At 38.2% G+C, this 24097-nt stretch overlaps 1 protein-coding gene and 1 long non-coding RNA gene across 4 annotated transcripts; one reads left to right on the top strand and one right to left on the bottom strand.

Moving 5' to 3' along the window:
- Window positions 1-1335: 1335 nt before the first annotated feature.
- Window positions 1336-8453, top strand: si:ch211-214j24.15 (GTPase IMAP family member 8). The gene is made up of 5 exons (XM_044100278.1): window positions 1336-1469; window positions 1550-2236; window positions 4747-5454; window positions 6122-6781; window positions 7660-8453. The coding sequence occupies exons 1-5, from the start codon at window positions 1445-1447 to the stop codon at window positions 8274-8276; spliced, it is 2697 nt and encodes an 898-aa protein (XP_043956213.1). The 5' UTR covers window positions 1336-1444; the 3' UTR covers window positions 8277-8453.
- Window positions 8454-11055: 2602 nt separating this feature from the next.
- On the bottom strand, window positions 11056-23266 carry LOC122821948. Of its 3 annotated transcripts, XR_006369087.1 has the most exons (6): window positions 23178-23266; window positions 21813-21979; window positions 21305-21482; window positions 19743-19865; window positions 16574-16653; window positions 11056-11102 (listed from the first exon to the last, which is right to left on the bottom strand). It is a non-coding gene; the product is annotated as an uncharacterized LOC122821948 (long non-coding RNA). The 3 variants fall into 3 exon arrangements; XR_006369086.1 differs by lacking the exons at window positions 11056-11102; window positions 16574-16653 and having other exon boundaries at window positions 19466-19865; XR_006369088.1 differs by lacking the exons at window positions 11056-11102; window positions 16574-16653; window positions 21813-21979 and having other exon boundaries at window positions 19466-19865.
- Between the last annotated feature and the right edge of the window lie 831 nt (window positions 23267-24097).

Raw genomic sequence — 24097 nt, 5'->3', positions numbered from 1 at the left:
AGTAGTATATAAAAGTATTTCCTTCAGCTCTATGACACAAACAAGAAGCTGATTTGTTTTGTTTTGTTTTTTTTAGTAGAAACAATGTGGATGTTTAGACATGTGATGATCAGTACTGCAGGTCACAAGGAGCCCTTCTTTCATGGCGATAATCCAAAGGCAATTTGATTGCAACAGTGATGAACAAAGCATCAGAAAAAAAGAAAATAACAGTCACATGTATCGGTGTGTGTCACTACTCCTCTTTGTTTAGTGTAGTAGTTTATTGCGAGTGCTAATATTTAATCAAAATATTACATGCCATCTTCTCTCTTGATCTTGAAAGTTAGCATTGCATGTAATAGGGAAATCTTTGCATCTGTTATTTAATTTGAACAAATCACCTGAATGAAAAATACATCAAATCCAGTTCCTTGATTTTATGTACAGTAGACTGACAGCCATGTCATCTTGTGGAGGAAAGCACGCACTCTCCTCACTGTACGGCTTTTTGGAGTCAGAGAGACTTGATGTTAATATAATATAGCTTTTCTTTACTGAGCTGTTATGTTAAATAGTGAAAATAACTTCATACGTCAGATTAAATTCTCAGTGATTTCTTAATCAAAGGCTGGTAAAAAGATAAAAATGTAGAAAAACTGAAGTTGATAATTCCAAAGATAAGTTTGATAATCTCCACTAGCTGAATAAAACAGAAAGCTTTAGAGTGATTTAATGTTAGACTGGGATTAAATAAAGATTGTGTCTTTCTAAGTAAATATCTGGTTTGATTATTTCAGGTAGTTCAGGTAGACGGGCCTTTTCTTGGCAACATTCAGGCTCAGATAACAACTAGATCTGTTCTTATACCTTTATTTACTTGCATCCTGTGGTTTGGACAAATCCAACGTCTTCTGCTTGAGCACGAGCTTCACTGGTCGATCATTTCACTTATAACAGGAAAAATATCTTCTGATAAGTGAAAACATCTGCAAATAGAACTTTAATCAATACTAAGAAATAACTGACTTAAAATAAGCTTTTATAGCTTGCTAAAATTTACTTGTGAGTTAGTTTGTTCTTATTTTGAGTGTACTAATAATATATTTGCACTAGAAACTAGACAAAAATATTTGGTAAGATTTTGTGTTTTTTCCAACAAGAATGGATAAATAGACTTAAAAGCAACAAAAAAGTATTTTACTGTCCTGCAATATTTCAATAAAAACACATTTCTCACTTCTCTGCCTCCTTAAGGTACATATTTCTCTTCAGCCTTGTCTGTCTACTGGGAGGTGCGCCTGATTACTCATTACAGATGAACTCTGGACTCATAAAATCTTAGAAAAACCCAACCTTTTGTTGTCACTCCTTCAGTAGCCGACTTTGCTTTCCAGATGACGAACCTGGAAATACAAACGAAACATAAAAATGTGTGACTGTTTTTCAATTTAACACGTCTGAGATGGCAAAAAGCAAGCTTTCAATATGTAAGTTTATTTTCTTTCTATTGGTTCTGAGTTTTTTTGAGAGCTTTCTGGTGATTGATTTTGCTGTTTTGCTTTGCCAGGGGATTCCCTGGGAGCGTCACGGTTACAGATTGTCCTTCTTGGAGGAAGGAACTGTGGGAAGAACTTCCTGGGGAACCTGATTCTTGGGAAAGAGGAGTTTGTAACCAAGGAGAGGACTTCTTCTTCTCGGAGGCTGGGCGCGGTGTCCGGCCTCTGGCTCACGGTGGTGGACACTCCCGGCTGGTGGTGCGACTCCAGCGCTCAGGACACTTCCACCCTTGTGAAGAGGGAGATCATAACCAGCGTCTCCTTGTGCTCACCGGGCCCTCACGCGTTTCTGGTCACAGTGAAGGCGAGCTCAGTCTTCTCAGAGAGGCGTCGGAGAGCCGTGGAGGAGCATGTGACCCTGCTGGGCGAAGGGGCGTGGGGTCACTGCATAGTCATCTTCACCTTCGCGTACAGGTTTCAGCACACACACGCAGAAGAGTGTGTGGAAAGAGGCGGGGAGGCCGTGCGCTGGCTGGCTGAGAAGTGCGGTCAGAGGTGTCACAGCGTCGTCCTGAATGATGACGCTGATATAGCAGAGCTGCTGGTGAAGGTACAGAAACTCGCTGCAGAAAATGGAGGCAGAGTGTTTGAGATGCAGGAAAATGTTTTGCAGAAAACTGCGGAGGAGAAGAGAGGAGCGGCTGAGCGGGCTCAGCTGAGGCTTTTAAGAATGAAACGTCAAAGATCTCTCCTGAGGGGTGAGTCCCACAAAGCTTAAAAAAACACGAAATTCAGCTCCACTTTGGATTCCTTATGACGTCATGCAGCTCACTGCAAAACATCTGAGCTGCATTTAGTTGTTTCTACCATCTTCTACTCTTTGAGTAAAAACAAATTTAGCAAGTTTTAGATTTTGTGTGAGTTTGTGAAAGATAAACTTACAGCAGTAAGTTGTGTTAACTTTTTGTTAGAGTTAAATAAACTAGAGTTTTTAGGTTAGCACTTTAAAAAAAAGCTGAAAGAAGAAAAAGACAGGAGTGGGAACTATTTCCCAGAATGCTTAGCGGCATGTTTTGCATCCTGAGAAGGAAGTGTTACATCGATCTGACTCTTGTGTTTTATTAAACGTTTATTTTATAACTGTTTTAGAGCTGAATTCATTGTAATATTTAATAAAATTCATTATTTAAACAAGAATTACAATTATTCTGAAGTAATATAAATAATAAAATTTAATTTATTAAATAACACATTTGATAAATTTATTATATTAATAATATTTTATTAATATCAGATCATGTATACAATTATATTACAATATTAATTTGATTTAAATAAAATTTTAATTAAACTATTAAATAATAAATTTAAAATTATTTAATAATAAATGTACTATGTATTTATGTTTCAATTTCAATAATACATAATAAATGTACTATTTATTATTAAATAATGCATTTAATAATACATTTATTAGATTTAATACATTCATTTATTATTAAATAAATTTATAATTTAATAAATGTATTAAATTCATAATATTACATTAATACTAATTGAGTATTATAGAATTATAGAATATTATTACTCGATAGTATTATTTTTACTTAATTATTGTGAGTAAAAATAACAGAGAAATCTGGCTCTTTAACTGGGTGAAGGCAGATTTTCTTTTCTTGTATATTGTGAAAAAATTATTTGGTTTAAATTGCAGCATTAAGTTAAAACTACCAATTCCTAACTAAATAACTTGAAAAACAATGTTTAGACAACTTTTCTCTTGACAACTTCAATTCCCGACTTAAAACTAAAACAGTTTTCTTGTCGACTTTAATTGCATTTTCAAGGCAGCCGGTGGACTTTCACTGTCAAGTTAAGCCAATTTGAAATGTTTTGCAGTGTGCAGTCACACATGTATCTCCTCCTGCCTTATATGTGACTAAATCTTGTTCTGTCTCAGTTCATCCTCTGCAGCTCCAAAATAAACACAGCAGCATTTTTTTACTGCTTCTTTTCTTTCGGTTTTGCATTCAGAAGTTTTCTCAGCTTATCTCCACTGCAGCAGCACATAAAACCTATTTAAAGATGGAAAACAAAACTTTCTCATGCATGAAAAGGAAAAAAAAGCAGCTCCTAGCCTCAAACCTGTGGGAAACAGAGAAATGTGGTTATTATGTAAATGTTTTATCTGAGAAATCTGGGAGTGCGGAAGAGGACATGTTGTAAATATGCTGAACAAAACCCCACACCACAACTCAATTACTGCAAAACCCCAAGTTCTTCAGAAGTTGTTTCTTTTTATTTGCTCAGAAGAATATAAAAGTTGATTTGTAGCCTGCAGCTTAAGACCCAAGATTAGAAAGTCGATAGGAGCCAAGATTGGTTACATTTGCCTGATAAATTACTTTTAGAGACAAATCCATGAGTGTTCTCTCATTTTTTTTTTACATGACATCTATATCATGAAGATCTTTAAAGTTTAACAGTGTTTATTCTGTACGCTTTATCACTGTGCAATCTTTAAGAAAACACTCAGAGGAGGAGGAGGACATGGTTGTCTTAATGTTACACTGTGACTGTGGGAAGAGCTTTACTGGAGCCATCAGGAAGTTTGAAGGTTAGAGTTTATGCTTTAAAACCTAATGGACCCAAAGCCTCGTCCAGAATAGTGAGCCACATCATCCGAGGTGTGGAAAAATATTTACTAACATTTTGTAAGACAGAAGGATGTGTGTTTTTCATTTAGAAATGTGTTTACTCCCCTAGTGGCTGTCGGTGGTAACGCACAGTAGGCCTATTTTTATTAGCAACAACTTCTGGCTTTATCTGGTATTTACAACCTAAAGCTGTCAATACATTTAAAATTATAAGTTTATGTAATTAAAAACACACCGAATACTCCAATGCTAAGTTTACATGATTGAAATTGAAGCATAAATGTTCTCTACTGAACATTTATTGGCTATAGGATAGCTTTGCAGTTTTTGCTCTGACACATTCAGCAAAAATATTCAAAATACACAACCTAAAACTCAACAGTGCAGCTTTTATGTATCAACTTCTACCAGGAGGCTCTACTTCTGCTTTTCAAAGATGTTTGGTTTTAATTGCACATCCGTTTGCAACCATTTTCACATGCCAGTGTAAACTTTGAGTGACCAGAAGATTTAAAGTGACAGAGGCCCTAAAATAGGAGCTCAAAACAACCTGAGAATGTTTTGCAGAGACCAATCCCGACCTCTAAAGTCATTCCTCTGCTCTCTTGTAGAGAAGTTAAGGCCAGTCACTACCATCCGCCTTGTGCTGCTCGGAGCGAAGGGTTCAGGAAAGACTTCAGCTCTGAACACCATCCTGGGGAGAGAAAACAGCAGAAGACTCAGCCGAACTGCTCAGTGTTCGGTTGGAGACGCTGTGGTGTTTGGCAGACAGGTGACCGCCGTGGACACACCGGGCTGGTGGATGAACTACTTCTGCAACGAGACTCCCGTCTTCGACCGGAGGGAGATGGTGCTCAGCTTGTCTCTGTGTCCTCCGGGGCCTCACGTCTTTCTGCTGGTGGTCCGAGTGGACCGAGCCTTCACGGAGACCTACAGGAGAGCGGCGCAAGAACACCTGGAGCTCATCAGCGAGTGGATTTGGGCTCGCACCATCCTGCTGTTCACCTTCGGGGACTGGCTGGGCGACACCACCACCGAGAAGTTCATCGAGAGCGAGGGAGAGCCTCTGCGGTGGCTCGTTGAGAAATGCTCCAACCGGTACCACGTTCTGAACAATAAAACCAAAGGAGATGGATTCCAAGTCAGAGAACTGATCAGGAAGATTGAGGAGGTGATGACGTGCGACGGAAGCTGGCATTACGAAATAGAGAGGAGAGAGTTGGAGGGAATGAAGAGGAGGATGAAAGAAGAGGGAGAGAGAGCCACCGACCGGCTGAGGAGGAAAGAAAAACTAAGACTGGAGGCAAAGTCTGAGCCGAGTGAGTTAGAGAAGAGAGGATTCAAATAAAATTCTGACTTTTTTTTTACTTTAAACTCAAAATTCCGACCTTAATCTCATAATTCTGACTTTCTTTTTCAGATTTCAGATATGTGTTTTTTCCCCTGACAGTTATGACAATAATCCCAGAATTCTGACTGGAACAAACTTCCAGAAAACTGAAAAACAGCCGAAACACTGAGTACCTTTAAATCAAGACCGAAAGAGTTGCTTTTGGACAAAACGTAAAAAAGTCAGAATTTTGAGATTAAAATTAGAATTCTAAGAAAAAGTCAGAATTTTAAGATTAAAATCAGAATCTTAATATTAAAGTCAGAATTCTGAAAAAGCAGAATTTTGAGACTAAATTCAGACTTTTGCAGAAAAACGTCAAAATTCACAGAAAAGTCAGAATTCTAGGATTAAAATCAGAATTTTGATATTAAAGTCCAAATTCTGAAAAAAGGCAAAATTTTGAGATTAAAATCAAAAATTTGAGAAAAAAGTCAAAATTGTGAGATTAAAATCAAAAATTTGAGAAAAAAAGTCAAAATTTTGCGATTAAAATCAGAAATTTGAGAAAAAACTGTCAGATTTTACATCTGGTATTTATTTAGGGCTTTATTGTTGAAATGTTTTGACTTAAAAACAAAACTTTACATTGACAGAGAATCCTGCCCCTCTGCGAGAGCTGAGGATGATCCTAGTTGGTGGCAGGAAAGGAGGAAAGAGCTCATGTGGAAACACAATCCTCAACAGACACCACTTTCCCACAAACACCCAAACTGTCTCCTGCTGTGAAAACCAGAGCAGAATCGAAGGGAAGACCGTCTCTGTGCTGGACACTCCAGGATGTTTCCCCGTGACCTCAGAGGTCCTGAGGACTCCTTCGGCCATCCTGTTGGTCGTCAACGTGAGCTCCTCTTTCACGGCTCTCCACCGGGAAGCCATTGAGGAACAGCTGGATGCTGGGGGAAGCCAGCTCTGGAGCAGAACCGTGGTGCTGTTCAGCCACGGCGACTGGCTGGGAGACACGAGCGTGGAGCAACGCATCGAGAGCGAAGGAGAGCCGCTGAGGAGGCTGGTGGAGCGCTGCGGGAACCGGTACCACGTCCTGGACAATAAGAACCAGGGAGACGCAGCGCAGGTCACCGAACTCATCCAGCTGGTGGAGGAGATGCTGACCACAGAGAGGCGGGCCGACGATTATAAAGACCACCGACTGTGGAGACGGGTCGGTTCTGCAGAGGAACAGCAGAATAATGAGATGCTGCACAGGAGGAATCTAACGAAACAGATGAGAAGAAGAGACCGACTGTCTCTTGACTGTGAGTAAAACTTTAGATTTTCTCCACACAGAAAAATATATTCAATTATCTGGATTCCCTCCTCAAAAAGCAGGGGAACAAAATCATGTAGGCATGACTGTCTATAAAGATATTTTAGATCTGAAATAGACTCCTGATTTTAAAAAAATAAGAAGTAATGAGAGAAACATATATTTTAGCTATCAAAGATATGTGGTAATTAAAATAGTGTTTTACTGAAGTACAATCAACTGTGAGATGAGTAGAAAATAAAACTTTAATCTGAACTGAGGATGTCTATAGAACAAATCATCCATTGAAGCTAAATAATTTTAGATAAATTAAACTTGATTTTTGCAAACGCAATCTAATTTGTGGGAATCTTAAAATAAAGATTTTAATAGAAAAATCTATTTTCAGATATTGTTGCTCCTTTCCTACTAGGAAAATGTAACTTTTACAGATTTCAGGTTTTGAATCTTTTATCAAAATTATACTATTGGCATGCTTTCTGAAGAATCTCTTTACAACACCTTGAGGAAATAAAATGTATTAATATTTTGGAGATTCAAAAACTATGCTGAATAACCGGCTGTTGATGTAACAAGTTCAGTAAGGACATTTTGAAGTAACCTGAAAAAAAAACTGTGGATAAAGTTTTTGATTAATTCAAATTAAAAAATTATTTATTGATCCAAAGGGAAATTACATGTTACTGTAATGTTTCTTGAACAATTCAGTGACAGACTGATCTATACACAGAAAGAAAACATGAATTTAAACCAAATCAAATTAAGAGAGTAACATGTAACAGATCCTGATGCTGCAGATTCATTTCTCATGTCAGAGCATGTTGCACTCCTGAAATCACATCATATATTATGATTTTTACTTTCCAGCGGCTGAATCTGGATCTTCCTCGTCTCGTCCAGAGGAGTTAAACCCAACGCAGGTTGTGGCTTTACCAGCAAGAAGAGCTGGAAGACAGTCTGGATGTGTGTTTTCGGAGCGCAGCAGCTTGGTGTTCCTGTCTGTGCTCAAGCGGAGCTGGTCGGCGATAGAGTTACCTCTCAGGTTCCCTTCTCCTCACAGCCTCTCACCAAGGCAGCAAACGATGCTTCTGGTTTCTTATCAGAGTCTGCCCAGCTTTCCCTCAGAGGAAAACCTCGTTGGCGTCCATTCTCTCTGCCATCCGGCTCTGAGAGAGCGCACTCTCCACAGGATGTGTGAGTCCGGCGGCCTGCAGGCTCTGATCGACCGCTGGGGCCACAGCAGCCTGGAGGAGCTGGAGTCCTTCATCGACTCGTACTTTGAGATGGTGTGGGAGCAAACCATGGGCTCGTTTCAGGCCTCTGAGTCCGAGCCCACGGCCACCGTGGAGGACGCTGCCGTCAGGGATGCAGGAGGAGAGGAGCTGCTGTTATCCATCGACAGGAAGCTGACGAGGCTGGAGCTGCTGGAGGAGATCCGCAGGGACTTGGCAGAAGTGAAGAGGAATCTGGGGTGCAACACATAAACTCAGAGACCAAAGTGCAGCGGAAAATTAGTCACAAACTTATAATTAACTCCATGGAAATATATTAAATCCTTAAACAGCTCTGGAAAAGCGAGACCGCTTAAAATGATCAATTTCTCTGATTTTACTCTTTATAGGTGTATATTTTAGTAAAGTGAACATTGTTCTTTTATTCTATGAACTACTGACGATATGTATACAAAATTAAAAACAAAAATTTTGTATTTATTAGCAGGAAAGGAGAAATGGTCAAAATAACAAAAAAAAAAGATACGGCACTTTTAAAACCTCAAATAATGCAAAGAAAACGCGTTCATATTGATTTAGAAACAACAATACTAATGTTTTAACCCAGGAAGAGTTCAGAAACCAACATTTGGTGGAAAAACGAGGAGGTTTTCACTGCAGGAGACTCTTCAGTTTTTGCAGAGCTGGATATTAAAAAAAGAAACAGTGCGATTTTTGTCCACGAGATGGCGCTATTATCCAGCAGTACTTTCTGTTCGGAAAGCGGGTTGATATGATCGCAAAATCATCGGTGGAGAAAGTATCAGTAAAAGTACAAATAAACAAACACATTCACATTTTGACTTGCTTTTAAAAATACTCAAAGTATTGAAAGTAAAAGTACTTGCTGACTGTATTTCTTAATGCAGTGGTGTAAAATATCAGTAAGTGTGCCTCTTTATGTATATTTTTCTCTAATACATCAATAGTGTTGTGCCATTTTAATGAACAATGCTGCAGATAATACATGTTTTTGTTGGACTTTTGGTTCTGTGCATCAGAATTTCAGGAATTTCCTGCAGAGTTTAATCCCATTAAATAAACTAAGAAAGAGGAATGGATATATCTTTAAAGGATTTTAGTAAACACATTCAAGTTAAAAGTTTCTGAGTGAAAAAATGGCATTAGAGACACCTAAAGAAATAGGCACTAATCATTTCAACTTCTTCAACTTCACAATGTGTCAGTAGTGAATAATATTTTTAATTTTATGATACAATTTTCAACTGGTTAACTCCAACAAGTCATTTTAAACTAATAACACAATGTGACGTAGATTTAACACATTATTGGAGCGTAGTTGAGTAGAAAGAACAGATACTTAGAAAAGTCTACTTAAGAAAAGTTCAGATACTTGAAAAGTGTACTTCAGTACAGAAACAAAGTACTTGTACTTTCCTACATCCCACAAGATGGCGCAACATATTAGATATGAGGGTTTACCCCAGTGTACTGTAAGCCTGGCGGGTCACCAGGCTTTATTTGTTCCCCCACCAGGCTCAGCATTACTTATTTATTTAAGTCTTTTTAAAGTGTTTGCATTTTTTAAGGCTTTATAGTTGGTGTTCAAGTATTAATATTCCAATAACACATACTCAAGACATTGGCACCAATAGCATCCCAAATATTCAGAATAATAAAGTTAATTTCTTATTTTTAACTCATTTTATAAAGTGAAACTCTTAAACACATGGAGCACAAACATTCCTTTATATCAGGTTTGATGATTGTGGCTCACAGCTGATGAAAACTCAAAATTCAGTTTGAATTTGAATAAAATAATTATTTTATTTTATTCAAATAAAATAATAATAACTACACATATAAAGGGGTTGAAGCCATTTTTGGCACTGTAATTATGCTAATAATGTACAATGCAGTTCATGTTTCCTTCCTCCAAAAGCTTGTTGAGTACATGTGTCAAACACAAGGCTCCGGGGCCAAATCCGGCCCGCCGTAGGTTTTTATGTGGGCCTCTAGACTCCAGATTTATGCATAAATAAAACCTTTGAGATAGCAGTTGTGTGCTTAAATATCCTTTTATTAATTAAATCAAAGTGGCTTTTATTTGTCAATACTTCTAGTTTTACTACGATTGTGGAAATTCAAACAAAATCAACAAATAGCGTATTTTTTTGTGCTAATGCATAATTATGAGTTTATTGAAAATGTTCCAGAAAAATGGTCAAAAACATTGGTTCAAAGTGATGCCAACTCCCACCTGCAGGTGGCAGTATGTTTTACTTCTTGATGTCAAGTTATAGTCAACTTATAGATCGATTATTTGTGAGCAATAAAAAGTCACATTTGCCAAATATTGCAAAATTTCCTGCAAATATTTTTTTAATTATCAATTTAGTGTAAAAAAAAAAAAAGCAATCCTAGAGCGGTTGATCGATGAGAAAATCTGTTAAATATGATTTAATTTTAAGAAGAACTTCTAATCGTTTGTTTATCAGGTTAACTGATATATATTTGGCCCTTTAAGAGCATTTGTGACGTTAATGTGACCCAAAATGAAGAAGAGTTTGACGCCGCCGCATCAGAGTCTTAAAAAGATCCAAGAGTCTGACAGTGGTTAAAAACAGGAAGATGTTTTGGACAGCTGCGTTTTTAACTCGTGTGCCAGTTTCACTAAACGTTTTTCTTCCTCTCATTGAATGCTTTCAAAAGGGTCACACTCAGAAACACTCTCCAACTCTATCTATAAAAGGAGTCTAGCAAAGGAGGCGGTGCCTTCAATACACAGTGAAGGCAGCACTAAGAGCCAGGGGACAGTTTTATTAGCCGATTTATTGTGTCGGATGTGTTTTTGTTTTTTTAACTCCTGTACATATAAAGCAGCAGAAGTCGAGGCAGTAAATAGTGTGTTTTTCGTCATTATCTTCATTAACGTAAAATTAGACATATTAGTAAAAGGCATCAAAACATCACGGATGAGACACTGGAAGCAAACAAAGATGATGCTTTACTGGAGGCAGGATTTCTCTTGGTGACTGTGACTCATTCCTGTTCAGGCAGGCAGAGAGGGATGTGAATCTACCAACAGAAAGAAACAGAAGGAGGTTTTTCTCCTTTAGGTTGTGAATCCATAAACATGGATTCTGGTCTTTACAGTGATTGTTGTAAGATTGTGTCTGGTCTTAGAAGACCAGAAATGTTTTTGAAACATTTCTGTAACTACAAAACTTTTGTCAACATTCTGCAAATGTAGAGAAAAAAACAAACAATTTCACATTTGCTTCCAATTGAGAAATTTACACTTGAATAAGTTTGTTCACCACAATCCTCCAACTACTTCCAGTCGTCTTCTTCTTCTGGCACAAACCACCATAAAAATGTGGTTTGAGTCACATCCAGTTGGTGATCATGAGGTGGAAAAATAAAAGTGTTTCCATTGCAGTTTTGCAAAAATAAACAACAAAAAAACACCTTGTGCTAGCATCAAATCTTTTTCAAAAACTTGAATTTTTCAAAAATTTGAATTTCTATTAAACTTTTTTTTTTAAATGTTAAATTGTGCAGTTATATGGAATACATATATAGTCCTTTTAAAACTATGACATCATAGTTTCACGTCTCCCACGTGTGCCTCACTGGCACCATTTTGTGCTTTTTCTATTGTTCTCTGGCAGTTTTACAGTGCCACCTAATGGCCTGGCATACCTACTACACCATTTTATGTGGCACTCCATTCTGTCTTGTGGATATTTTTCTCAAAAACTGGGATTCAGAAGGAAAAACTAAACCCATGTTCAGAAACTGATGGTTTTTGTGTCAGGATTAGTCAAGTGAGCAGATGTAATATTCCTGGCCAATGTTTTTGGTCAAGTATCTCATTAATCTGATAATGTGACCAGTATTCCAGGTTAAAGAAATATGAATGATTGTAACTGTACCATGCCATCTACTCGAGCTTGAAATAAGATGACATTTTAACCTCTGAAAATATGTCTGTAATCAAATAAACATAAAAAGATCTTATTTTCTTACGGCAACAGTTTTGTTTTTGTCGCATCAAAACATCCAAAAGGCTTTGACAAAAAAGAGACCTCTGAAACATTTAAATGACGTTGACGTTTAAAGAATTCACTAAAACATAAACAAGTTGCTTGTCTGCAGTTATGCTCGCTATCTTTCTTCATCTTTGTGTTTTTCTTTTGCATTATGCCTCTTTGGATCCCTCAGTTCTCTCTCCCTGCTCTCTTATCATCCATCTTCCTCTAATGTCAGCATGTCATTCCTCCACTCTCCCCTCCTTCTCTCCTCACCACTCCATTCTCTCTGCAGGGCTCCATCTCGCGGTCTCCTCAAATCAAATCGTGAGGTCTCCGCCCCGCCCGCTCACTACAGGATGGCTGTAAAAGACGGGGGAGGAGAGGGAGAAATGGATCTCCCCTCTCTGCCTGTGTGTTGCTCCGTTCAGGCCGTCCTGGAGACAATTCTTAGCCCACATCCATCTCTATTAGCAGGACAGCACAGCGGCCTGCAAGCACCCACTTCCTTGCCTGTATCTGGTTTCACTGCCTTCTGTTTTTCCAGGTGGGAAAGAAAATCTGGGGAGAAAGATGTGCAGGATGGAGGAAAAAGCAGAGGATAAAGGATTTAAATCTATTAAAAAGAAGCTGGAATCTCCTGGACGATATCAGGGACAAAGTGTTGGCCGTGCATTTTACCATATGCAGCCCATAAAAACGCCCTCGGTTTTATGATCGCAAAAGAAGAAAACATAAAATGTGTAACGAAGATAAAGACTTTGAAGTTCAGTCTGAGGAAATTATGTCATGGTTCCACAAAAAGAGATTTCTTTTTCTTTTTGCAGATGCAGTTCAAGAAAAAATAAATAAAAACCTGATCTGGTCAGCCAATTCTTCTGGTTGTGTTTTTCTCTCAGTGACGTCAAACTCATTTTCATTTTGGGCCGGATCAAAAATCTGAACGTTCTTAAAGGGCCGGTTGTGCCAGAATGCAGTGATAAAACCCACTATACTGCTAAAATATCAATGAACAGCCGTTTCCTAAAATTAAATAATATTGAACATCTTTTCAGTCCACTCAGGATTTTTTGTGATTTTTTGGTGCTAATTTAGAAATATTTGAAAAGACTTGTTATGATATTTGCGCTAATGTATGATGTTAACTGTGACTTTTTATGAATCGCCGCATCGATCACAGACTATAACTTGACATCAAGTGAGGCTGACCAATGTTCTTGGCCATTTTTAAGAAAAACGTGCAGCAAAAATCATAAACAAATGTGAAAATCTGAAGACTTTGTGTGAATTTTGCAGATTTGTGGAAAATTGGAGGGACTTATTGATGTAACTGGGACTTTAAAGGGCCACATAAAAAGCTAAGGAAGCCACATTTGGCACCCGGGCCTTCAGTTTGTCAGAAAGGTTTGAGAAAGAGAAGAGAAGTTTTGAGTACAAACATTACAAGTTTTGGGAAGAAAGACATCCTACTTTCAAACTGAAAATGTGTGCTCTCGAAATATGGCAGAAAAATTCCCCCAAACATTCATGTAGGGGATTCTAATCGCTGCATCGAGATAGATTTGTAAAAACTTCATCAGTAATAAATTTTCACCTTCTCTGGAAACAAAGTTTGATCCAGTTTGTGTGTAAGTTGAAGCCAGAATTAATAATATTAATAAATTAAACTATGCTTGCAGAGCAAAAGAGCAAAAATGTGCCGACAGAAAAGATTCTTTGGTGAATGAAAATCTGGTTAAGCTTCTGTTCTCAGAAATATAACATCCTCATCCCTGATTCCCAAGAATTGGGAAATCCAGGAAATCAATGTGGGAACTTTAGGCCCCGTTGAGACGCCATTACGACACGACAGTTTGCCTGTGGGGATAATTTCAGGGAAACGGTTCAGGAGCGGCCTTGCTTCTGAGGGAGTGATGGAGGAGTGTAGGTCAAAAGTAAATGAGGTACATTTGGCTTTGCTACCAGCTGGCCCAGTCCAGAACAATCACACACACACACACACACACACACACGTTTGTACAGCTATCTTTGTGGGGACTTTCCATTGACTTCCATTTATTTCTACAGCCTAAACCTTACCCTTATCCTAACCCTTATCCTAACCATTACAACCCTAACCCTAACCCTAACCAAAACTCAATTCACACCTTAGTCCTAAATCTGACCCCTGACCCAAAAACAGCATTTCCCCTTGTGGGGACCAGGCTTCGGTCAGTTGGTCCCCACAACGAAGTATATGTCAGGAAAATGGTCCCCACAAGCTATTAGAAACAAATGCACACACACACACACACCGAGCCTTTCATTTTCCATCCATGTCTGTCATTGTGCCTCATCAGGACATGATGGGGCAGGGTAAACCTCAGGGGCAAAGTTCAGGAAGCAATTAGGGGAAGTGACTACACACCAGTGGCTGAAATTCCAGCTCCATTCTGGAAATGAGTCTTTCTCAGAAGGTCTCCCTCGTTAAATCATTAACCTCACAACTGGAGGCCACTAAAGAGGAAAAGCAACACAGTTGTATGCTAGAATTTTCGATGGCATCTGCATCAGAAGAGCATATCAGAGGAGCAGAGGAAGAGTCTCCTGTAGATCAACAGAGGCTTGCTGACCTCTGACCCTGACGTCGATTTCACCTTCACACATTTAGGTAAAGCGCTGTTGAAGCATTTTATCACTGCAGCCGTCCAGCGGCGCTTAAATAAGATTATTTATTGTAAGTTGAATTTTCATTGAAATTAAAGTTGAGCAATTTGACATTTAGAAAACACATTTGCTTAATGAAAACATGGCAAGTTTGAAAAAAAAGAAAAAAGTTTTGCCACAAGGAGGGGTATTTTTTGTGTATTTTGCAAAACTGCGTCACACGAGTCATGTGATCAACAACCGGATGTTACCACTGGCAGAAATGAGGAAGAAGATGACAGGAAGCGGTAGGAGGGTGATGGTGCCATGTTTCTTTTAAACAACTTATTAACTGATCAATCTTATTCAGCTATGATTTTAATTGCTTTTTAAAAAAACAAAAACAAAACAAAAACGCAGCAATTGTGAAAATTAGTTCCTGTTTTTTTTACTTTAGTAAAATATCAATAAAGTTTGTAATAGAAATCCAGGTAGTGTCTTCAAAACACGTTTTAAATCAAGATCTTTCTTATAGCATTAAGAAGTGGATCTTTAGTTTCAATTTATGTCCAATCATGGCAATTATTGCATTTTATGGTCACGCGGATTATAAAAATCACCTTTTCATTTCCAGAAAATGCATCTTAATAACTTAACATAATTTTCAATTTCAACAATAACGTGAATTTAATTCAAACCTTTTTTAAATAAATCTTTGTGATGCCATAAAGCCTATTAAGTGTTAGACAAATGGATTAAACTTGAATGTTTAGGGGACAGCATAAAACATTAGCATATAAAATGCTTTTTGATGAAACACATACAAACAAACAAAAAAAAACCAACTAAAAACTTGCACGTTCATCCCTAATTAGAAACTATTTGTATGCTAGAAAATACAAATAATTTGGTGAGACAGAAAGTTAAGAGCAACATGGTGAGTGAAAGCAGAAACAATGGAAACCAGGAAGCTTAAATAGTGAGGAGGAGTAGAGAACGACATTAAGACCAGGTGAGTCTAATCAGAGGAACGCTGAGCAGCTGAGGGAGAGCAGGAGGAAAATGACTAATTATGTGAAATCAGGAGAGGCAGTTTACATCTTTTGGATTGCAAAACATTATAAATCAATTTCTTTAACATTTAACAAGGGAAAGTTTAACCAAAACATTCATCAAGGATGTGACAAAAAAAGCACAACACTTGAAGGACTGCAGATCTCACTGGTCACAATAATTAAAAACAAAAACTGGGCCAAAAATGATCTTCATGGGACAAAAGTTCTGAGGCCAAACACGTTGCAGACCAAAAATAACTCAAAGATCGATCACACATGCACTTAAAACTATATCTACTTCCAAAAACCTGATCTTTTGTGGAATATATTCATAAAAGTAACAAGTTTTGTAAAAAAAAATAAAATAAAGAATGGAGTGAAGGTTTAAGAATGGCCTATACAAAGTCTGGACATGAGATACCATAATTAAGTTGTTCATTCTTGAAAACTCTAAAGTTGAAACTCCCTCAACTCTCAAAAGACGAGTTGAGGGAGTTTCCTTTTTCTCACAGAGGTCCAGTTTGGTCTGAATAACTTTTTTTCCATCAATGAATGGATTCAGCATTTGAAAGCTAAATTTGACAAATCTTTGAAGAAGCTTTTCTGTAACACCTGTTATTTTTATAAAAAGCTGCTGGTTGAATTAAAACAGTTGAACTAAAACTCGGTCATGTGGAAACTATTTTATGAGCTCTTCATGTTGAGACTGAAAACTTTGGGAACCATTTTCTAAGTGGTTGAGAGCTTATCCATTTCAACAACTTAACACCATGAGACGGTTATTTTGCAGATGACAGGATCCATCAATAACGAGCGGCTTTGATACAGTCATTACCTTTATTGTCAGCAGCTATCTGACACTCTGACCAGAGGTGCTTTTCCTGGCCAGGAAAATGAATGCCTGAGAGGAGAGACCTGCATGAATGACAACAACATAAAGAGATGTAAAGAGGTTATTGAGGTGCATGCTGGGTAAAGACGGATGAGAAGGCGCCACTTGCAAAATGGGATAATAGAGGGAAAGAAACAGCGAATAAAACTCAGGCGAACGCATACAGATTTGAAGTTTAGAGCCAGGAATTATGTTCAATTGACATATCCAGTTTATTACGCAGACTCCGAGGTAAACACACATTCTGGAAGACACACACACACGCACACGCACGCACACACACACACTAATGTTTATTTAGCGTCTGTGTTGAGGATTTCCAGGACATTGGAGGCCAACCATGTGCCCCGGTTGGGTGAACATGACCGGTTATGGTCTTTGATCAGCGCCAGTGAGACAGAAAGCATGATGGGAAGGAAACGCAAGATGACTACACACCTAACAAACAGCACTTAAAAGATGCCCACTCACCTCTATTACTGCTGCATGTTATTGCCTGTTGTAATACAATCAAATCAAGATGAGGAAATACCAAAACATGCACATAATTCTGCATGTTCGGAAAGCAATTAAGGCGTTTGGTGCTCAGTATTATTTAATTTAACTGAGCTATTTGTGGAAGTTCAGACCACAGGAAGATTATCCTCTGCATATAAAGGATGCCTGGGTGAAGGTGGAGGAAAAGGATCCATTTATGTTTGCTCACGATTCAATATCTGCCATCCAGCCAATATTATTACTCCAGTTTCACAGCCTGGTTTGCTCTCAGTCAATACTGACACAAATCTTCCACGCCTCTTTGCTCCTAGATCATATTTTATTCCATATAGGGGCTTGCAAAGGTTTCCATGCATATTGAACTTTGGTAGATTGTGTCACAACCACAAAGTTTATTGTATTTTATGACGATATGAAGATGTGCATCAACACAAAGAGCTTCAGCTTTAAAAATATTTTACATTTTTAAAATTCTGGAACGTTTGACAGGAGGTCCAGAAAGTTTGTTCCATTTTTAACTCTTGTTCCAGTTTTCAATTTTAGATTTACGTCTTTGAACTTTGACTGGGCCATTCCAACACACGAATGTAATTAGATCAACTTCATGTAGCTGAACGATGAGTGTCTATCCTTACTGACAAATCTTCCTCCAAAATTTTTCTGTTTTCATGTCGATCCATCTTCTCTGTCCCTGCAGGATGATGCTGCCACCACCATGTTTCACTTTATGTCATAAGCACCTTCTCCATATAGTTGCAGCAGAAAGTTAGTTCAATTTTGCCACTCTTCCATAAATGGGAGCAGATGTTTCATATTTTCATAATTAAAAATATTGAAAGGAATTTATCCTTTTTCTCTCTCTTCACATTCATCTGCACATTTTGTGTTGGTGAGGGTGAGTACTTTCGTTAATTTCTTCGTTTTTCTTCTTCTACAAACTCTGAACACACATTATGTACATGTTTGGCTCTTGTGATGATCATAGTAACTATTAGGAGTACGTAGTGGCACCATTATTGATTAATCATCAAGAAAAGGCAGATTTACTGACTCAGAGCTGATCGTAATGTGCAGTTTCCAAACCACAGAATCACATCAGTCCTCGCTCACCGACGGGGAGTGAGAGCAGCTCGTGTTTTTAGATGATTATTGCGGTTAGTTGAAGTGTCGCTGTGAGAAGGACGGAGCGAAGGAAGCAGATAAACATCTCTTCTCCCATTAAAGCTGATAACCGAACGATCTCATCTTCACTCTGACGACGCTTCGAACGCAGCTTTCTGTTCTTATCATTTTCAAGAGAATGATCAATAAAGTAACTCAATTCAACTAAACAAATGAGCTAGAGTGCAACTAAACACAAAATACATCGGAAAACCAAACCATAGTAGACATTAAATGAAGGATTTCCTGTTAAAGTGGAGAAGTGAATGTTGTCTCTCTGTCCTGTCTGCTGTGTTTGATTCAGTTTTTGGAACTGAACACAGTCTGGGGAAAAGAACCATTCAATCTGTAGAGACTCAGACGGAGAAAAGGGAAACCATTAGAAAAGTATAATAACAGTATGACTTAAATCTTTGGCGCTCGGGCCCCGGTTAAGGACATTGATCATCGCAAACTTTGCGATGGGCTTGGATGAGCATTCTGTATGCTGAGAGGAACGTCATCCCCCGGGACCCGGCACTGGTGGAGGAAGCGATGAAGGATGTGGCCTGATGCCGAGCGAGTGGAGGTGAAGGGGTGGAGGTGGGTTGAGCTCTGCTGGAAAGCGCAAGACGCCTTGGATGGCGGTCCTTATCAGCTGGGGCTTGGACGGTGATTGGACGTGACGAGTCTTGGACCGGCGTTGATCAATCAACGGTGATGAGCCGGAAGCTAAAAGAGTCTTCCAGATTGAATTTGCGCCTAGGCTTCATTTCAATGAAAAGAAAGAAAGGTTTTGAATCCATGTCAGTTCCTGCCGGTAAATGATAAATGACTTCCTGTTAATCAACATTAGATGAAGAATGGTAAGGAGGGTTCTTTACATTGTATCCAAAATCCATCTCCTCCTCAGGATGATTTTATTATGGATAAAGCCAAAAAAAGCTTAGTTGTCATCGCTGAGTTTCAATTGGATGAGACGGCGTGTTTCCACTGAAATGGATGATAAACCAAAATAAAACAGTCTTTATGAAAAGTATCCACCTCCTTCCATGTTTTTACCCTTTTTTATTGTTTTTACAGATCAATTGTGAGCAAAAAAATCTGATATTTTGACAGAGAAAACTTTGATTTTAAAGAGAAAACTAATGTCAATAAAATCTTAAAAATATGTTACATATCATAAGTGTACATAAAGTGTATAAAGTGTAACATAAATGTTATTTTTATAAGCGCTGTGTACAAGAGTTTTCTGAAAATACATGATATCTGACCCACAATTAAACAACTCTTTAATGTCATTACATAATGGTTGTACCGATATTTAACGTGCGAGAAGGAATTATCTGTATTTTTATTTGCGTAAAAATGAATAACAAGAATTGGGGATTAAAGTGTTTCTCATGGTGTTAAACACTGAAGGCTACATTAATATCAGGTTGGAATATTTGTGCAAAAACATTTTATTTTCTACCGTGAGGAGGCATTTAGGCTCATTCCAGCTCATCTTTCACCGCCGCCGTGGCTCTGGGGTCTGCCAGGAATCTGCTGCACAGCTCTGAAGGTCTGGCTTCAACATGCGTCGCTTTTCATTTTGCTTTCAATACAAGAAGAAAAAAAGAGCTCCTTACATCTGTGCTTCAGCGTATCTTCAGTGTATCTTTGCCAGGGTCAAACATGATATAGGTTTAATGATGCAAAGAGCAAAACCGATCCCAACAGTCAATCACTTCTTCTTGGCGCTGGTTCACTTCCTGATTGTATGAGTAAGACAAACAGAGCACAGGTTAGCACCACTTTGAAACATGGCTTGAGATCTGAGAAAATATGAACGTATTCAAGCTGCGTCTGTATAAACCGCAGATGTTGCAGACAAGGAGAAGGTAAGGCCTTAAAAACAGTGTGACCCCAGTATTATGTTATAACCACTCAGTCATTCCTTATCTTCCTGCTGCTGAGGTGACAGATTCAGTCACTGTGATGCAGCACGTTTTAGGAAACCTTAGCGGTGCTGAGAAAGAGCACCAGATGTTTTTAGCAGACGTCCAAGCAAAGATTAGCACACCTGTGACTGGTTACACATCTAAAAACTGGAGTTATTGTTGCTATTCAGCACAGATGATGGCATGAGTTCAACCTTCACAAATCATGTCCAGTATTCATGCTGAAGGCAAAACCTGCACAGGAACATGCAGTTTCCAGTGAGTACGCCGTCTTTACTGTGTTTTATATCACTCTGGTGCTTTCCTCTGCCTTTCTCTAACATTAAATGTGAAATAAATACTGTCTGGGTCCAGCATGACGCACTTAAAGGTGACCTTCCTTACAGCATGTTCATTATTTTTTGTTCAAAATCATTATTAGATAACGAGATTTCAGTTTTTGTGTCAGTTTGTGTAATGAGCCGTTTTAAGGCGTCTCGTCACTTTAAATCCACAGAAGCTGTTTCTGGCCACGCCCCCAAACCCAACATTTACATGTGAAAATGGTTGCAAACAGATGCACAGTTACACAACCGTACCTCTTACATTTTCATTTTGAAAGCAGGATCTCATGTGTTTTTTCTCAAAACTTGTAATGCTTGAACTCCAAACTTCTGTTCTCTTTCAAATTTTCTCTGTGCTTTCTCAAAATGTTCTCCTCACGCTCAAAACTCCTCTCTGCTCGGATTAAATCTCCGCTCACAAACCTTTCTGCTCGTTTGTGAATCACTGTGTGGCTACAATAGATAGCAGCCACACAGGCACGCCCACTAGAAGGAAACAAACGCACCCAGTATAAACTCGTCATTCCATTGGCTGAGAGGTTGCCAAGTGTGAGGAGAAAATGATTTTCAAGCGAGCAGAGGTTTGCAAGTGGAGATTTGATATGAGCAGAGACAAGAATTGAGCACGAGGAGAATGGTTTGAGAAAGCACAGTGAATATTTGAAAGTGAGCAGGAGTTTTGAGTTCAAGTATCACAAGTTTTGAGACATCAAATTAAATCCTGCTTTCAGACTGAAAATGTGTGTTCTCAAATTAAGGCAGGAAAATACCTCCATATTAGAACCAGCTGTTCGGGATCTCAGCTCTGGCTGCTAGATGACGGACTGGGCTTCACTGGGGTTGCTAGGCGACTGGCAGTGCCTGCTCATTTGAAACGGCTCGTCTTCCAGACACCAAAAAACACCAACTTTCTGCTACAAACCAGCAGGGTGGTTCTTCCTCAGTGTTCTTAGAAACACAAAAGAACAAAAAAGTGAAAAATGTGAATTCTGAATAAAAGGTTCCTAAGGAGAGAAAATATATTTACTCCTTAAGAGCCATTTGAAAGACTTCGCTTCAGCTTTTCTACCAAGGTGTCATAATATTTCCCTGAATTGCTGCTCTGTTTGGACAAGACCTGAACAAATGCTCGAGCTTAAGCTGAGAAAAAAACGATTGCGACTAATTATACGAGCCATATGGTTTACCTCAGCTTGCATTAACTCACAGCTTCCTTCATTAAATGAATTACGATGATCTATGCAGAGCATAAGGAGACTTAATTCCCGTTTTTCTTACATCCACGTGTTCCTTGGCCTGTGGAGTAAACGGCTCCCTCAGGATCCATATTCACAAAGCCAGATCTTTCCATTTAAGTCGTTGGAAACTTTGTCCAAAGTCGAGCGCAGAGTCCAAATCAAAGACTTTTCATCTTCCAGTTTTCCTCTTTGTTCTCAGCTGTAAACCTCCAGACATGAAATAGGCTTAAAGTTTATAATAAATCACATAAAGAGAAGATGTTTCAAAGCAACTATTAGGAATTAATATTAATAAAGGTTTGTCTTTTTGGTAAAGAGAGTGTATGAAAATGTTTTGTCTATATTTATTGAAACCATCTATTTATATTGATTTATTTTTCACACACTTAATCAAACTGTTTACATCTTTGTTTACATAAACACCAGATGAACTTAAATTATGTTTTGCTAACATTTGATATGAATAAACTTTAATAATGACCAACAAACATCCATAATCAAAAACACTGGAGTCTAAAACCAATATACAAAAGTTAAAAGTACTGATGAGTCATATTTTTGTCCTCAATAAAAATTCTTGTAAAATATTTCCTTTTTACTTATTCAGCAATAAATTATACATGCAATGTTATAATGAAGCAAAGCAGAATCAACTCTGAATCTAACCCAAGATTTTTGGATTAAATCTTGTTTTTTTTTCACAAACAAAAATTAGAATTTTTTTGAAAACGTTCAATAAATGTTCGTGCCAGAATTCACGTGTTTTGAGTAAAAAAGTTAAAGAAAGTTTGTTATCAAACTTCCTTGAAAACAACAGGAAAGTTACATCTAGTTACATCTGGACTCATTGTGCAGCTGAAATCTCATCTTGGTACCAAACTGAAATTCACCAATCGAACAAGAGAGACGCATTTCTTCACCACTGAGTGTAGAAGGGATCTGCGACCCCAGAGGGTGGATTTATACACCTGTTTTCATGGAACATCTGGATCCCAGCATTGGCGCCGTGACCCAGTAACTTTGACAATATGGTGTGTCAAACTGATGGCAGTAAAATTTATGAAATGATTTATCTATACCTCTTTTTTTATTATTTAAAAAAATACAATTATTACAGGAGTGTGAGACTTTTCATATAAACCAGGAAGACAAATTTCAAGTGCATACTTCTGAGAAAATGCTTTTTAGCACAAAATATCTAAATTTTTTCATTGCAGCTCTTCTTTTGACTAAATTTCTTCTGCCTCTATCTGCACCATTCTCTTCTGTCAACTTTCCCACTTTACTTTTGTTTTCTTTGCCTTGTTATTAACCTCTGTGTTGTTTTGGGGGTCTCTCCGTGTTGTTGCGTCTTGTTTTACTTCCCCTGCTTGTCTGCCTGTATAATTGCCTTGATTGTTCCCACCTGTGTTCTGTCAGACCCGTTTTGCTTCCTCGTCGTCTCTTCTCCTCAATGCGCGCTCCAACCTCGAAATCCCTGCTTGGCAAGTTGTGGAGACCCGCAAACGGACATGTTTGACATTAACGGTTTTCTTTCATTTCAGCGTTTTTTCCCCCCTCTGTTTTACGAAGTTAATTAAAATCTTTTGTTCCTCTTTATCTCCAGGAACAAAAGACGTGTTGCAGTTCGGTCTCCTCGGTAACCATGGCTATTATTGTTAACTAAAACTAACAAAATAATGAAAACTGAAATTGAGAAAACGTTTTCGTCAACTGAAATAAAAACAGCAATTAATAGGAAAAAACTACAACTCACTGGAAATGTAGTGTTTACTAATAAAACTAAAACATGCTGAAATCATAGATATAAAATCATTTGTTTTTATTTGTGAACTGATGTCAGCTGTCGCCAAATTACGGTACTCCATTTTCCTCCTATGCTAGCCTGAAAAATGGAGACGAAAACGTTGGGAGAAAACATGAGAGTTAGTTTGTTGTTTAACAATAATTTAAGATCACAGTGGCACCTGGGAGGAGTGAGGAGACGAACAGGCAAGTAGTGACTGACAATGAAGTGCTTAAATACTGGGAGGTTGACTGCTGGAACAATAGACCTGGGCTAATAAGCTAACTGACTGCAGGTGTGAGAGGAAGGCGTGAAGGCAGACTGAGGGGAAGAGAGGGAAAGTACACAGAGGAAGAGGCAAAAATACAAACACCAAAGAATAACTGGACTAAAGGAACCTAATAAAACTATAACAACAGAAAAAAACTACAACTGGAATCACTAGGTAAGGCAGAACTAAAAAGAAAAAACTAAGGAACACCAAAAATTACCAAAATGAAGGTCAAACAACCCCAGATCCTAACAATTAATCCTGCCTA

Source organism: Gambusia affinis, linkage group LG19, assembly GCF_019740435.1.
Source record: "Gambusia affinis linkage group LG19, SWU_Gaff_1.0, whole genome shotgun sequence".
NCBI lineage: Eukaryota > Metazoa > Chordata > Actinopteri > Cyprinodontiformes > Poeciliidae > Gambusia > Gambusia affinis.
The sequence above is the reverse complement of the archived record's forward strand: the minus strand, read 5'-3'. Positions and strand labels throughout refer to the sequence as shown.